General features: G+C 37.6%; 1 protein-coding gene across 4 annotated transcripts in view; it reads left to right on the forward strand.

Annotated features, from left to right (window-relative positions):
• Positions 1 to 15,189, forward strand: part of SYT14 (synaptotagmin 14) — a 198,704-nt gene that overhangs the window by 126,087 nt on the left and 57,428 nt on the right. For all 4 annotated transcript variants that reach the window (XM_025285400.3, XM_044942662.2, XM_044942663.2 and 1 more), the window contains 2 exons: positions 1,995 to 2,269; positions 7,199 to 7,648. In XM_025285400.3, the coding sequence (XP_025141185.3) occupies positions 1,995 to 2,269; positions 7,199 to 7,648 (725 nt within the window). The remainder of the gene's footprint in view (positions 1 to 1,994; positions 2,270 to 7,198; positions 7,649 to 15,189) is intronic.

Raw genomic sequence — 15,189 nt, forward strand, 5'->3', positions numbered from 1 at the left:
AGATCATCTCTCTTTTTAAAAAAATTAAGATAAAGGAAAAAATGGTATGCTGATTCTTAGAACTACTATGTTGGGAATTTTTTAATTGACTTCATGTTATAGTAAATATTTAGGTATTACAATTTAATTTATAATTCAGTGACTGGTTAAATAGACATTTTTAAAGGGAGAGAAGATGTCAGTTTAAAAACTACCAGAGAATATATTTAGAAACAAAAGAAAATTCAGATATCAAGTTTGGGGGGATTTTGTTTTGGAGATGGGGGGTGGGTGGGGATTGGCCATGCCATGCAGCATGTGGGATCTTAGTTCCTTGACCAGGGATTGATCCCATGCCCCCTGCAACGGAAGCTTGGAGTCTTAACCACTGGACTGCCAAGGAAGTCGTTGTTTTTGTGGGGGTTTTTTTTGTTTGTTGGTTGGTTTTTTCCAAATAGGGATTTATTTGTCTCAGACATCAAGTTTTGGAGGTAGCTACTTAGTGATTCTTCAGATACTTCTGCATCATCCTTAGTTTTCATTCTCATGCTTGTTACTTCCATGGTTATGAGTGCTACGCCTCTAAAGCAGTAGAAAGCGGAAAGACCACTGGGCAAAAGCGACATGCAAGTTAAGTCTGCTCCTTTGTCAGGAAAACAGTAGCTTTCCTGGAAGCCCCATGCTGAAATCTGATTTATTGTGTTTTATTGGCTACTATTTCCAATCTATCTCCTCAAATTTAGTTTCAACTTCAGTCATTAATTTTTCTAAGTTGTGTTTATTTCCTAACACTGGTATGTTAGACTCACTAGGTGACACATTTAATTTCTTTTTCCAAAATTAGGACTTCTGATCAAATATGTAAATCTGTGCTAAGTTCATGTAGATCAGTATTTTTCATTTGAACCAGACATCAAGGTAATTTTTAAATGAGTTTTATAAGTTTTTCTATCTTAGTGAGAAGCTGTTCTGTCCTAGCAAGAATAGAGGACCTGTTGAACATTTCTCCGTTATAAGAAATACAAACGACCTATTTTCTAGAGTTCCTTTCAAGAAAGCAGAGTGACAGTCCATCAAAGGAAAAACTGAGCCATGTTTAACTTTTATATCTGATATTATGTCCAGGAATTATTTGCACAGATTTAGCTATCCCTGAGTTGTATGGTGAACTCTTATTTCCTAACATACCCGCCTGTCCCCACCTCTGTCCTGTTCACAGACCTGCTTATTCTGTTATTTAGGTAAATCATTGAAGTAAAAGTTAAAAATTTAAGAGAGAGAGAAAATGTGGAGTTGGAGATGCCTACTATAGACAAGGTAGAGTGGACTTTAGGAGTCCTGATGCAGGATGTGGTGGAGCAGGGAGTGACCTCTTTATAAGGGAGACAGGGTGGAATGTGGACTTCAGACTTCGCTGGTGGGTGGTGGGCTACAGTCCATGGGGTTGCAGAGTCAGACACAACTGAGCACCTAAGCACAGCACACGGGGAATTCGATTCACAGTGCACTTCATTTCAGGATTCTGGGTCTCGGCTAGACAGGAAAACCTAGTTTCCAATGCTGCTGAGGTGAATGCTAGTTTGAGTTCATCTCAGTAATTGAAGAAAATAAATGAGGTTTATATTTGTTTTACCTACCTATTGTGACTAGAGAGGTCACGGATCACAAGGGAATAGTTGAAGTTTGTATGCTTTAGGATTGTTTTGAAAGACGGACCTATATAAATCATCGATTTCACTAGTATTTATCGCTGTCCCATTTTCATAATATGAAACAGGGTGTCTTGGTACATAACTTATTTTTCCTGATCTTACTATGCAGGAGAGGATTGAGAAACCAGATTATTTGATTTCTGCATATGAACCAGGGAAGAAGAAAACTCATTAGTAAATCTAGTAATTACCTTGCCACAACAGTTTAATCCAGTTTTTTTTTAAGTTATTTACAGTTATTGTGGACTATACTGCATGTTGAGGCTAATTGGAAACAGTGACCAGATTCTTAATCATTATCAGGAGACTGCATTCAGAGAATGAGAAGAACACCCCCACTGGATGAGCTGCAGCCACCACCATATCAGGATGACAGTGGTTCTCCCCACCTCTCATGTACACCCTCAGACATTGGGGACAGTAAATGTGAGTTTTCCCACTGCAGCAACAGTCCAAGATGCTCACATAACAAGTGTCCGAGTGAAGGAAGCGCAGGTCATGCAATAGAAAGTTTTCATAATAAAGGATATTATGAAGAAGATGCTCCAAGCGACAGCACTGCAGCCCTGAGCCCTGAAGTAAGTAAAAGCACGTAGAATATTTAAAATTAATGTCATTTGGGAGACAGTAATCCTGTGTTTCTCCTCCTGGTCAGAAGGTGGTGTCGCTGTCGTGTCCTTTGTGGCTTATGGTTTCTATCTTTATCCAGCAGACCTTTCAGGGCTGTCCCAACCATCCTTCAACTCCCCCTCAAAAAAAGGATGGGTTGATAAAACTGAGAGCGATATACAAGATGCTGAAAAGTATCTTCCCCAACATTTCAACTTCTGTTGGGGTTTAAAAAAATTTTTTGTTTAGCATTTTACATAAAATATTCTGGAATTACCCATGTCTTTTATGTTAAGGTTCCTATTTATGTTTGTGTTTATTTTTTAAGTTACTGAATTTAGATAATTTTACTATTGGGAGGTTTCCCTTTAATGTCTTACAAACCTTACAGAATATTGTTTGCAGTTTCACTCTCTGGAATGTGGAAGGGATAAGTGATGCTCAGCTTTACCATGAAGTTTGAATTCATGGCATCATGCATTCAGAGTGATTGGCTGGTTGTGCTTTAAGAGTTCCTTTTTGTGGAGCAGAAAATGTGAAAACGGCAATAAAAATAGGTGTGTTATACTTTTGAAGTCTTTCCATGTTCTAAAAAGGATTTGTTTTGATCTTCCTATGATGATGGAAACTGTAAAGGTAATCTGGAGGTTTTCATAAGGCAGTATTTACGTTCTTCTAGATTGCAAGTCTTTACAAGTTTTGTCTCATACAACACTTCATGATACTGCAGGCTGTCAGTGTTCTTACTAGGTGAATTTTTATCTATTACCAAAATAAGATAATGAAAGTAGAGCTCTGAATACTATTTCCTTAAATTTTTTCTTACATAAAAATTTCTAAGGACACTTTTTATCTGTTATTACTTTTCTACTATTTCTAATATTATTATATACTATCTAAAATTCTATATTGGTATTGTAAGTTTAATATAGCAGTATTTCATGATTTTCCACAAAGACTATTTCTCCATGTTCTATACCTGAGCAAATTTGAGATAACTGTTTTATAGACTTGGAAACTATATAGCTAGCCAAGAAGTTAACAATGAAACCTGGATTGTGGAACTAACAACAGTAATAACTATCACCAATTGTCCTAGGAATTTTGCTGTAATTTTTACACAGTCAGCTCATTTAATTCTAACAACATCACCTTCAGGAAGTTGTTATTTCCATTTTAGAAAAGAAGACATTAAAACTCAGAGAATTAAGCAGTTTGCCCAAGTATAAGCAGATCTTGAATGTAATTCAAACCCAGGTCTACCTGGCTGTAAAAACAGTGTTCTAAAGAGCTTTGCTACATTGCCCCTCTTCACCTGAATCATAGTGTGGGAAATTACTTTGAAGCATTGGTTCCCTCCAAGTACACCACCAGGCAAGCAATCCCAGAGGACTCAAAACAGACTGAATTAAGATGCTCAGATTACCCTGGTGTGTGTATGTGTGAGTGCATATGCATGTGTGTGTGTGTGTGTGTGTGTGTGTGTGTTAAGCTATTTCAGATATAAAGTAAGAGGAGCAAGATAAGGTAGGAGAACACCCTTAGGATAGGATGCCAGTAAGTACAGGTGGCAGGACCACGCTGTGTGGATCCCAGTTGACATAGTGTCCTTATGTCCAGTCTTACACTATTTCTGCTCTATTAGCATTCCCTAATTATGGCCTGGTAACAGGGACAGAAGCTGAGATTTGAACAAGGGTTCCCAGGGCCATACTGGTTTTATGGGAGACATGCAGGGGAAGGCATCCTCCTGGCCACCATAGAAACTTGCAGTTAGTCTACTAGACACAGATTTTATCTGCATTTCTTGCATAGAACACATGGGTGGCAGAGTTGTCAGCCCAGAGGTGACTTGATCATAGCTTAGGCTTTCTGTCCCTTTCCATAGCTAATAGTCATTTGTTCTGTCCTATTTTCTGTTTATTCTGTCTTGAGCATATCTTGCAAGTGATTAACTTAGTTATTATCTACATTTACCACATCTTCTGAATTCTGCTTGTGTCTCTCAAGTTACTTCCTTACCTGTTATCTATAGTTAACAGAGCCTGAGTTTTGCCCGTATTTCAGAAGCTTGCTCTCTGTGTTAATACTTCTTATAAGGAGTCTCCCCTATCCTGCTTGTATTTGTGTCTTCTACAGCAAAACTGAATATATTCAAACTACAGCAAATGCATGTCACCTGAATACTTCAATGCTGATAGCCTATGTTAGTATGAAACTGATTCTTGTGTCTTTTGGAGTTTATTTTGCCTACCACCATTCCTTTAATAAATATTATTTACCAACTAGAAAATTCTTACCTTCCTGTTGGTTTAGTCCAGGCTCCAGCTCTCTTAGAGCTTATCTATCTCCATACACAGTTGAACTGGGAGAGGACCAAGGAGGAATCACAGGCTTGCCAGGCAAGGAGTTCATTAACTGTGTTGATAACCTGTTGCTAAAGATTATTTACAACTTTGGCTCAGAACCTTGAAAAGAGGAGTTGTTGTCTAATTACCTATTTGTAGAATACAAATAGTAGCTTTTATCTCTAAAGGGCCCACCCTTTTAACCCCCAGTTTCATGAGAGCTCTCAGAATGCCCAGGAAAAAAAAAATAGGAAGGCACCAAGAGAAACAAAATTCAGAAATAGCCTTCTGGGACCTTATAAAAATATTTATTACCTTGACAATCTTAGCTGTCATGACACTATTTTAGAAAATATTTAATTGAAAAATAAATTAATACAACTAATCATCTACAATTATGAAGTGACATGTATTAAAACATCTTGCTCTAAACTATCAGTGTAACAGAGTATGAATATTTTTATACCGATCTAATCATACTGCATAAAAAAATGAGTTCCCCCGTGAGAGTTTGTTCCTGCTCCTAAAGAATTCTTCACTTGTCATCTTTTCTTCCATACATGATAGCAGTTGAATCCTCATAGGTAGACATGTAGATTTATAAGGTCAAAGACTTGTGTCTTTTTGATTCTCTGGTGCATCCTGCCACCTAAAATACAGCCAGGCACATAGTAGGTGCAATAGTTAGGTACATGTTAAGGTCCTATTGGGCTTCCCAGTTCGCTCAGTAGAAAAGAATCCACCTGCCAATGCAGGAGGTGCGGGTTCAATCCCTGGGTCAGGAAGATCCTCTGGAGAAGGAAATGGCAACCCACTCCAGTGTTCTTCTCTGCAAAATCCCATAGACAGAGGAACTGGGCAGGCTACAGTCCAGGGGGTTGCAAAACGTCAGACTCAACCGAGTGACTAAACAACAAAGGTCCTAAAACAAAGAGACAAATATAACATCAAATACAAAGCCATGGAAGATTGCCTTTCGTTTGACAGACCATTTGACAACATCATCATCCATCAGCCCAGTTCATGCTTTTTAGTCACTGTCATCCCCTAGGGTGCTGATCTAATCTACTTGGTCCAAACTGACCCACACATCCTCTGTGTGTATCTGCTTGTGGGAAGAGTGACAGAGAAGAGAGTGCAGAGCAGGTACTTTCTTCTGCAGACCTGATCTGGATGGTTTATACAGAACTCTCTCTCTTTCCCATTGGCTGGAGCAGAGTTGCATAGCCATATCAGCTATCAATTCAGTTCAGTCACTCAGTCGTGTCTGACTCTTTGTAACCCCATGAACCACAGCACGCCAGGCTTCCCCAGAGTCCACCCAAACCCATGTCCATTGAGTCAGTGATGCCATCCAACCATCTCATCCTCTGTTGTCCCCTTCTCCTTCTGCCTTCAATCTTTCCCAGCATCAGGATCTTTTCCAATGAGTTAGCTCTCCACATCAGGTGGCCAAAGTATTGGAGTTTCAGCTTCAACATCAGTCCTTCCAATGAACACCCAGGACTGATCTCCTTTAGGATGGACTGGTTGGATCTCCTTGCAGTCCAAGGGACTCTCAAGAGTCTTCTCCAGCACCACAGTTCAAAAGCATCAATTCTGCGGCGCTCAGCTTTCTTTATAGTCCAACTCTCACATCCATACATGACCACTGGAAAAGCCATAGCCTTGACTAGACGGACCTTTGATTTGTTAAAATACTTGAAGGGGTGAAGTGGTATAGCTGAAAAGTCTGAGAGCTGAATTTGGTACTATTCAGTAACTAGCTGAAACTATTACATCCCAGATAGTTAGATTAGCAGGAATTTAAGATGATCAAAGTGGGTACAGTTTCTTTTACAATTAAAATATACAGTTTAACCCTTTTTTAACTTTTGAAGTATGTATCCTGCCATTTTCAACAGTGATTAGTATTAAAAATAATATATACTTTGAAATTCTAGTTAAAAATTGAAATAGTGTGTGTGTTATGGAAAATAAATATTTGGCTTTAAATATTTTGAGGCTTTTGTGTTTATACTTTCATATTTCACCTTTCCATTGACTTTTAAGCCTAAATATGTTAACATTCTAATACAGGTGGGGGCATTTGGGGACACATCTGAAATTGGAACCAAATGTTTCAATAGCATTATACTTCTATTCATGTTCTCTTTCTCTCCAACCTGATATTGAGCTGTCAATTGTATTGTTTATAACATTAAAAATTTAGCTTTTTTTTTTTTTTTTTTCACAAAAAGAACAGAGATACACCTTGAAATGTATATTTTCAATTTCTCACATTAAAAACATACAGCCAACTTTCTCAAAATTGTAATGGTAACTATTCCATGTCTTTACTTACTAAGTTTTTGAGTTTAACTTATGTTATTCTGCCTCAAAAGAGTAACTTTTGATTGTAGTTGGCTGTTGATTATTATTACTTTCTTTACGATAGCAAATCAAAACAGTTTTCATATCATCCTTCTAAAGAAATACGAGGTACTTATTTACATGCTGAATTAAATAATGGTGTTAAAAACTGAAAACATTTAAATTTGCTTTTCTTAGGATGTGTCAGCTCAAGGATCGTCTTCACAGCTTCCTAAACCTTTTGATCCTGAGCCAGAAGCTAAATATGGTACCCTGGATGTGACTTTTGACTATGACTCACAAGAACAGAAGCTTCTGGTAACAGTGACAGCTGTCACAGATATCCCAACATATAACAGGACAGGTGGCAACTCATGGCAAGTACACCTTGTTCTTCTACCTATAAAGAAACAGAGAGCAAAAACCAGCATCCAGAGAGGACCATGCCCTGTCTTCACAGAAACATTCAAATTTAATCATGTTGAATCTGAGATGATTGGAAATTATGCAGTTCGGTTTAGACTGTATGGTATACACCGCATGAAAAAAGAAAAGATTGTGGGGGAAAAGATTTTTTATTTAACAAAATTGAATCTTCAAGGGAAAATGTCATTACCTGTGATATTGGAACCTTCTTACAATCATTCTGTGAGTATCTGCTCAAATAGCCCAAATACAGTTTATGTCATGGTATATAATATACACAATTTTTAAAATCTATGATCAACCCAACAACTTTCTCAGCCTATTTTTTTCCATGGTAATCATACCTACAAAATTTCTAAGTCCTAGATAGGTAGGTATAACTTTTTCTCATCTATAAAAGTTGCCCTTGAAGATTATATATGATTTATGTGTTTTATGTTCACAGAGCCTGGCCTGATGTCTTACATATTTATTCCTTCATTAAACATGTATTAGATGATTGATTATGACATCATCTGAACTCTTTAGAGCATTTATTGTTTTCTTCCCATGTTAAATCTAGGTTGATATGTTAACAACTATCTAGCCCCATATCTTATTTGATATACTATAGAAATTATTTATTCTTACAGAGTATATGCTGCTGCCTCGGTCATAACTGATTGTCTTTCCAGAACGGCTGTGAAATTATCTTTAAGGGTTCAAAAAACCTTGCCCTTGTTATACTTTCTACTTTTTTTTTAAAACAAAGATTTTACGGTGTTTCTGGGAGAATATTTGTGTTTAGTACTATAAGCTCTTCTCCGTTTTCTCTTTTTTTCCTCCAGGTTCTGATCACATACCCTGTCTGTCTGTCTGTCTCTCTTTGTATTTTAAACTAAATTGCCACAAGGCATTGAAAGTCACAGGAGAGCTGCACAACTTATTTAAACCAAGAAGATATACTATGCCACATAGCTATTTAGATTATGAGAAAATCCATGATATGCTATAAATAGAAATTTTGAATTATATTTAGTCCTCTTACAATTGAATAAGAAGTATTTTTACCCATAAATACACAGGTTTGAAATAAATCTGTGTATTAAAATGAAACTATACTATTTTAGAGTTGTTTCTAAGCTTTTAAATGTCAAGCGTTAAGTCCAAGATTAGTTTAATTGAACTTCTACCGGCAGCATTTGATCTCATGGGACCTTCATTCCCAGTAGAACCGTACCTTTTCAACTCGATGATTTCAGCATCTTTAAAAACCAAAAGGTCATAATTTAGTGTATCTCTCTGGGTTCTTAAGATAATATTTATCCTTTATTGGATAAATTGATAGCTTGTTTTCACTTTAAATTTTAGAATTACTGTAGATGCCAGCAGTTTATCAGAAGGGAGCAGGAAAAAAAATAATGCAAGCACTATTTCAGAGGGGAAAAGATAACTTTTTAATAAAACTAAATATTCTGTAATTCTTACTGTGATTTTTTAAACTTTCTCATTATCTGGTCTGAGCGGTTACTAGTTAATCTGTGGAAAATGAATTCTTATATATAGAAATACCTGATTTATATTAGAAGAGAATGCCTGTACCATCAAGAGGTATGTATTTTGTGTTCCTTTATTTGCTTTGACTTTTCTGTTCCCAATTCTGTATTAATTATATACTTTTCACAAAGAAAATGAAGCCATACAAAATAATATGTTTTTAACATGTTTTTTTTTTCCCTCTGACCAAACTAAATGATTTCTGTACACACCTCCATTACATGTATTGGCCTAAACTTAATTCTGTATTTCTATATTTCTGACAACCAGTACAATTAATTTCTGTGGAGTGTTCACAAAAAGAAAAAAGTGCTAAGTAGATAGCATCGAAGACGTAACGTTTGAATCTGAACAAAACTTATCTTCTGCTCATAGAGAATTTTTTCTCTGCATTACCATGCTTCTCAAAGTCTCTGCTGCTTCTTAAAGTCTGTGCCTGTGTTGAATTGTTACGCTCTCTGTCTTCTTTTTTCTCCACCTGCTCGAAATCTCATTGCTTGTTTTTGGCTTCTGTGCCAAAAACAGCTAGCGTTTGACAATTGCGAGGTTAAGACTCCAAATTCGATCAGTTTTCTTGTCATAAAAATAAAAGACTAAAAGAATGTATATATTCTGGCTGTTCTCTAGTTAATGTTCTCTTTGCTGAAGTTTTGGTATTAACTGTGTAAAGAAATCATGTGATTGTAGATCACCTAGGTGATTTTAGCTCCACTTTTGTAAGATGTAATAATATATGAGTGAGAGGTACTTTCGTAATTAAACATTTATTCTTAGAGCTTTTGAATAATTTCTTCTTGTTGAAAGAATATTATTAGCCTTTTGGCAAGGGAAATTTCTAATCTAGTCAAAAAATTTACAAACTTTGGTTAAAGCATATTTGAAGCTTAATTATGGTTCATTTCCATGAGTAATAATAGAAAATTAGAATTCTGCATAAAGAATTTAGTTTTATAGCTAATTTTTCAGAAACTGATCCAAACAATACATTGAGAGAAAAATGACCAGTATCACCAAACTAACTTTCTGAGAAGTAAGCCCTGAGTTTCCTTTAGGGTAAGATTTAAGTTTAACATTAAGATAAGCGTATACTTGTTACCATCTTTCTAAATTCCATATATATGCGTTAGTATACTGTATATAAAAGTGCAGTTTATCAGTGTGAAAAAAAAAAAAAAATAAGATAAGCATATAATTTGATCAGTGAACAGTAGAAAATATACAAAGGGTTAAAAAGCATGTGTTCTTCCTACTAACTAATTGAGTGCATTTGGATAAATTATCTAATAATTTTTGGCATCAGGTTTCTTGTTAGTAAAATGAGGGAATTAAAAGAAATTATCTCTAAGGTTCTACCTATGACTTTGTTCTCTGATTCTACTAATATATATTAGGGAGGAAGGTAATGATTTTTAGGTGAGTTTTGTATGCTTAGTATGTGACTAAGCGTTAATTGTGGACATTTATTATGTTTTCTCACTTCTTCATAATTTTTCAGCAACCTTCTTATGGCTGAGGAAGTCCCAACTAATATTCCCACCTCCCTCAGTTAAGCTGTTTAATTCACTTTCCCAGTCTCACTGGTAGCTAGGGCGGGAGTCATGTTAACTAGACACTCCACTCATACTCACCTCCAGGAAACCTCAACACAGACTGAACAGAGAAGCAGATGCTGCACTCAATTCATGTTCTCATGAGGCTGATGGTGGAGGAATCTGATAACAAGTCAGTAGTAATTCTGAAATAGTTTTGCTCTTGCAGAAATTGTATTGGTGCTGAACAATGTTAAGTAATAATTGCAGAAAAGAAAAGACCTTGGCATTCAAGTGCACAGTAAGAGCAGTAGCAAATTTCCTCCCCAGCTCAGTTCCGCAGTATGATTTCAGATTTTGTTCTTGAGAAGCTTAACCATAAGCCTGGTTCTCTCGTCACCCCAGTCCCTTTAATAAATTGCTGTATCACTTAGAGTTAGCTTCCAGTGATTTCAAATAAGAACCCTGACTGGAAACTTTGAAGTAGCCATATGGTATAGTATTTACTTGCTATACTCATTTCTTAAGCTATACTCAATAGTTAGAGTGTTGTTAGCTACCCTTCCTACCATGGTGTGAAAGTGTTAGTTGCTCAGTCGTGTCTGATTCTTTGCAGCCCCACTGACTGTAGCCTGCCAAGCTCCTCTGTCCATGGAATTGTCCAGGCAAGAATACTGGAGTGGGTTGCCATTCCCTTTTCCAGGGTATCTTCCCGACCCAGGGATTGAACCCAGGTCTCCTGCATTGCAGGCAAATTCTTCACCATTTGAGCCACCAGGGAAGCCCACCATGGTGTATCCCTCTCATAATTTGAACTTTTCTCTTACTCTCAACTTGTTTATATGACATTCTTTCCTTGTGGCTCAGTTGGTAAAGAATCCGCCTGCAATGTGGGAGATCTGGGTTTGATCCCTGGGTTGGGAAGATCCTCTGGAGAAGGGAAAGGCTACCCACTCCAGTATTCTGGCCTGGAGAATTCCCAGTCCATGGGGTTTCAAAGAGTCAGACACGACTGAGCAACTTTCACTTTCATTTTCCTGTGTATTAATATAACCCCAGTTACTTTCTTCACATGCATTTTTGATACCATATAGTAATCTCTTTATTACAGTTGTCTGAAATAGCCTCTTCCCTTTTCCCCTCTCAAGTTTTATTTCTTATTCAACTTATTAAATTTATTAATAATAATATACATATTCATTGTGATTTATTAATAATTAGACTTTATTCTTTCTTTCATAAACATACAACCCTTCCTGTACAGACAGTACTTAATTAGTATAATCTGTGCACAGCAGGAGACCTGGGTTCGATCCCTGGGTTGGAAGACCCTCTGGAGGAGGGCGTGGCAACCCACTCCAGTATTCTTGCCTGGAGAATCCCCATAGACAGAGGGGCCAGGTGGGCTACAGTCCATGGGGTCACAAAGAGTTGGACATGACTGAGCAACTAAGCATAACAGTAGGCAGCTGAGATGGAATGAAAGGTAAAGACACTGGAGACGGACTAGTTGGTTAAAGGAGGCCAGGTTCTTGGATGGGTTATCCCCATGAGAGTCATAAAAGATGGTGGCTGAAATTGAAGTATAAAATAGGATTTAATCAAGGATTGTGATTCTCAAGAAACAAAGAGAAAATGATCAGGGAATGAAGAGGAAATGTCTCAGACAGAATAACTATGAAGACAAAATGACATGCGCCTTAAAGGAAAATTGTTATTCTTTTCCATGATTTTAGAGGAACAGTGTCTGCAAAAGCAGCAGAGAACTTTGCTGCCTGACTCTGAGGCACTTTAGGTGTGAGAGAATAACCAGGGTGAAAAGACTGTGGAGAATGATACTCTCTGAGGGAAGAATTGGAATTCAGTTAAAGGTGTTGAGGGTTCAGAGAAGAAACTCAAGTTCTGGAGGAGTTTATCATAAATCAGGAGCACCCAAAGGCACAGCGGGGAGATTCTGAAGAGGAGGAACATGATGGAAGTTCATGTTGGAGAGGAAGTGCCAAGAATACATGAGTATATTGTGTTGGCCATAAAGTTCATTCAGGTTTATGGACAACCACAAACCAACTTTTTGACCAACCCAATAGAATGAACGTTAAAGTAAAAGAGATGGCAATATCATCAGGGATTTGTTTCATTTACATCCAGGAGTTGGTGATGGACAGGGAAGCCTGGCGGGCTGCACACGGAGTTGCAAAGAGTTGGACATGACTGAGCGACTAAACTGAACTGACACTATACCAAAATGTCATTCCCAATCATAATTTGACGAGCTAGCTTTGTTGGGGCTCAGATGTTCAAGAGTCTGCCTGCAATGCAGGAGACCTGGGTTTGATCCCTAGGTCAGGAAGATCCCCTGGAGAAGGAAATGGCAACCCACTCCAATACTCTTGCCTGGAAAATCCCATGGATGGAGGAGCCTGGCAGGCAGGGGTTGTAAAGAGTCAGACACAACTGAGCAACTTCACTTAATCGCAATTTGAGTCTATTTAAATCTCAAATTTCCTTTAAAGTCTAATTTAAATATAATCTTTATGAAAATTTATTCAGTTATGTCCAATATAATTTAAATTAGTTGATCTTTTCTATCTAGAATCAAATATTCTAGTACTGGTTGTTGTTGTTGTTTAGTCATTAAGCCATGTCCAACTCTGCAACCCCATGGCCTATAGCTTGCAAGGCCCCTCTGTCCATGGGATTTCCCAGGCAGGAATGCTAGAGTGCATTCCTAGCATAGGAAATGCTAGCCATTTCCTTCTACAGGGGATCTTCCCAATCCAGGGATCAAACCTGGTCTCCCACATTGGCACACAGATTCTTTACAACTGACCCAGCAAGTAAGCTCCCCCCATACTGATTATTGCTATATAAATGTTGAATGGATGGATGGGTGAGTAGGTGCATATGGTATATAATATTTCTCAATTATTGCCCCTAATGCTGATTTTTGCAGCTAGTCAACGTGTTTTCTTGTTCTCTGACTTATTTTTTATCTTCCTTCTAGAATTTAAACACTTGGAGAATAGATACTCTTGTTATCCTTATTTGATGTTTTTCATACATCCTAGAACATAGGTGAAATTGATTCATTGACATGTTCAGCTAAACTGAATCATTTTAAAAGTCTTACCGAGTTCAGTATAACGCTATTCCCTGATAGGTATCAGCTCACTTCTTGTTGTTTAGTCACTCAGTTGTATCCCACACTTGTGACCCCATGGACTGTAGCCCTCAAGGCTCCTCTGTCCATGGGATTTCAAGAATCCTGGAGTGGGTTGCCATTTCCTTCTGCAGAGGATCTCTCTGACCAAGGGATTGAACCTGTGTCTCCTGCAGTGGCAGGTGGATTCTTTACCACTGAGCCACCAGGGAAGCCCAGCAGCATGCTTTAAACAGCTCTATTAGGAATATTTTGTGACCTGGAATTCAATAAATATGTACCTCAGGGTAATTAATAGAAACATAGCAGGAATTATTTCATTTTTAAATCATGATTGGCTAATTAGAGACATAAATGCTTATATAATTTCTCATTCAGGAGTGTTATGCCACAGTGTCTTAAGAGTGATCAACTTTCCTCATGACTGACTTATTTTAGACCCTTGTATTTTCAGCCTTTAATTTTTATAATCCCTGTGTCTCAAGAAGAGCCTCTCTTTATACTAATGGATTGAATTAATTTAGTTTGATATTTGTACTATTATTTTTAAGAGAGATGAATTACTGCTCAGACTTCATCATTGAAATGTGTGTTCCTCTAAGAATCATACTTGAGTCTCTATTAGCAAATAACTTTTAAAACTTATGCCTGAAATTAACACAACACTGTTACTCAACTATATACTCCAATATAAAATTAAAAGAAAAAATTTTCAGTTCAGTTCAGTTGCTCAGTCATGTCCGACTCTTTGCGACCCCATGGACTGCAGCACGCCAGCCCTCCCTGTCCATCACCAGCTCCCAGAGTCCACCCAAATCCATGTCCATTGAGTCGGTGATGCCATCCAACCATCTTATCCTCTGTCGTCCCCTTCTCCTCCTGCCTTCAATCTTTCCCAGCATCATTCACCAATTTTCATATTCACTACAATTAACACACTACCATTGTCAATAAAAACCTTCATTTTCTCAACATAGATTACCATAAAGTAATTTAAAATAAATACTTCATGATAAACTAATGATCCCAGTTAAAAATTTCTGCATCAAGGAGAAAGTTGCATGTATGCAATTCAGTTCCCTAGATAGTAACAGTAACATGAGTCATGGCTCACTTTAGTATAAAACTAAATAGCTATAGGCCTATTTAGAGACAGTTATTCAAAGAGAAAGGGTTTCCCGGATAGCTCAGTTGGTAAAGAATCTACCTGCAATGCAGGAGACCCCAGTTCGATTCCTAGGTTGGGAAGATCCACTGGAGAAGGGATAGGCTACCCACTCCGGTATTCTTGGGCTTCCCATGTGGCTCAGCTGGCAAAGAATCTGCCTGCAATGCAGGAGACCTGGGTGAACCCTGGGTTGGAAAGATCCCTAGAGAAGGAAAAGGCTACCCACTCCAGTATTCTGGCCTGGAGAATTCCATGGACTGTATAGTCCATGGGGTTGCACGAGTTGGACATGACTGAGTGACTTTCACATTCAAAGAGAAAGTAAGTGAGCATGTATTATTAGTAGAGAGCAATAACCCTAGTCTCGCAT

Source organism: Bubalus bubalis, chromosome 5 (assembly GCF_019923935.1).
Source record: "Bubalus bubalis isolate 160015118507 breed Murrah chromosome 5, NDDB_SH_1, whole genome shotgun sequence".
NCBI classification, from domain to species: Eukaryota; Metazoa; Chordata; class Mammalia; order Artiodactyla; family Bovidae; genus Bubalus; species Bubalus bubalis.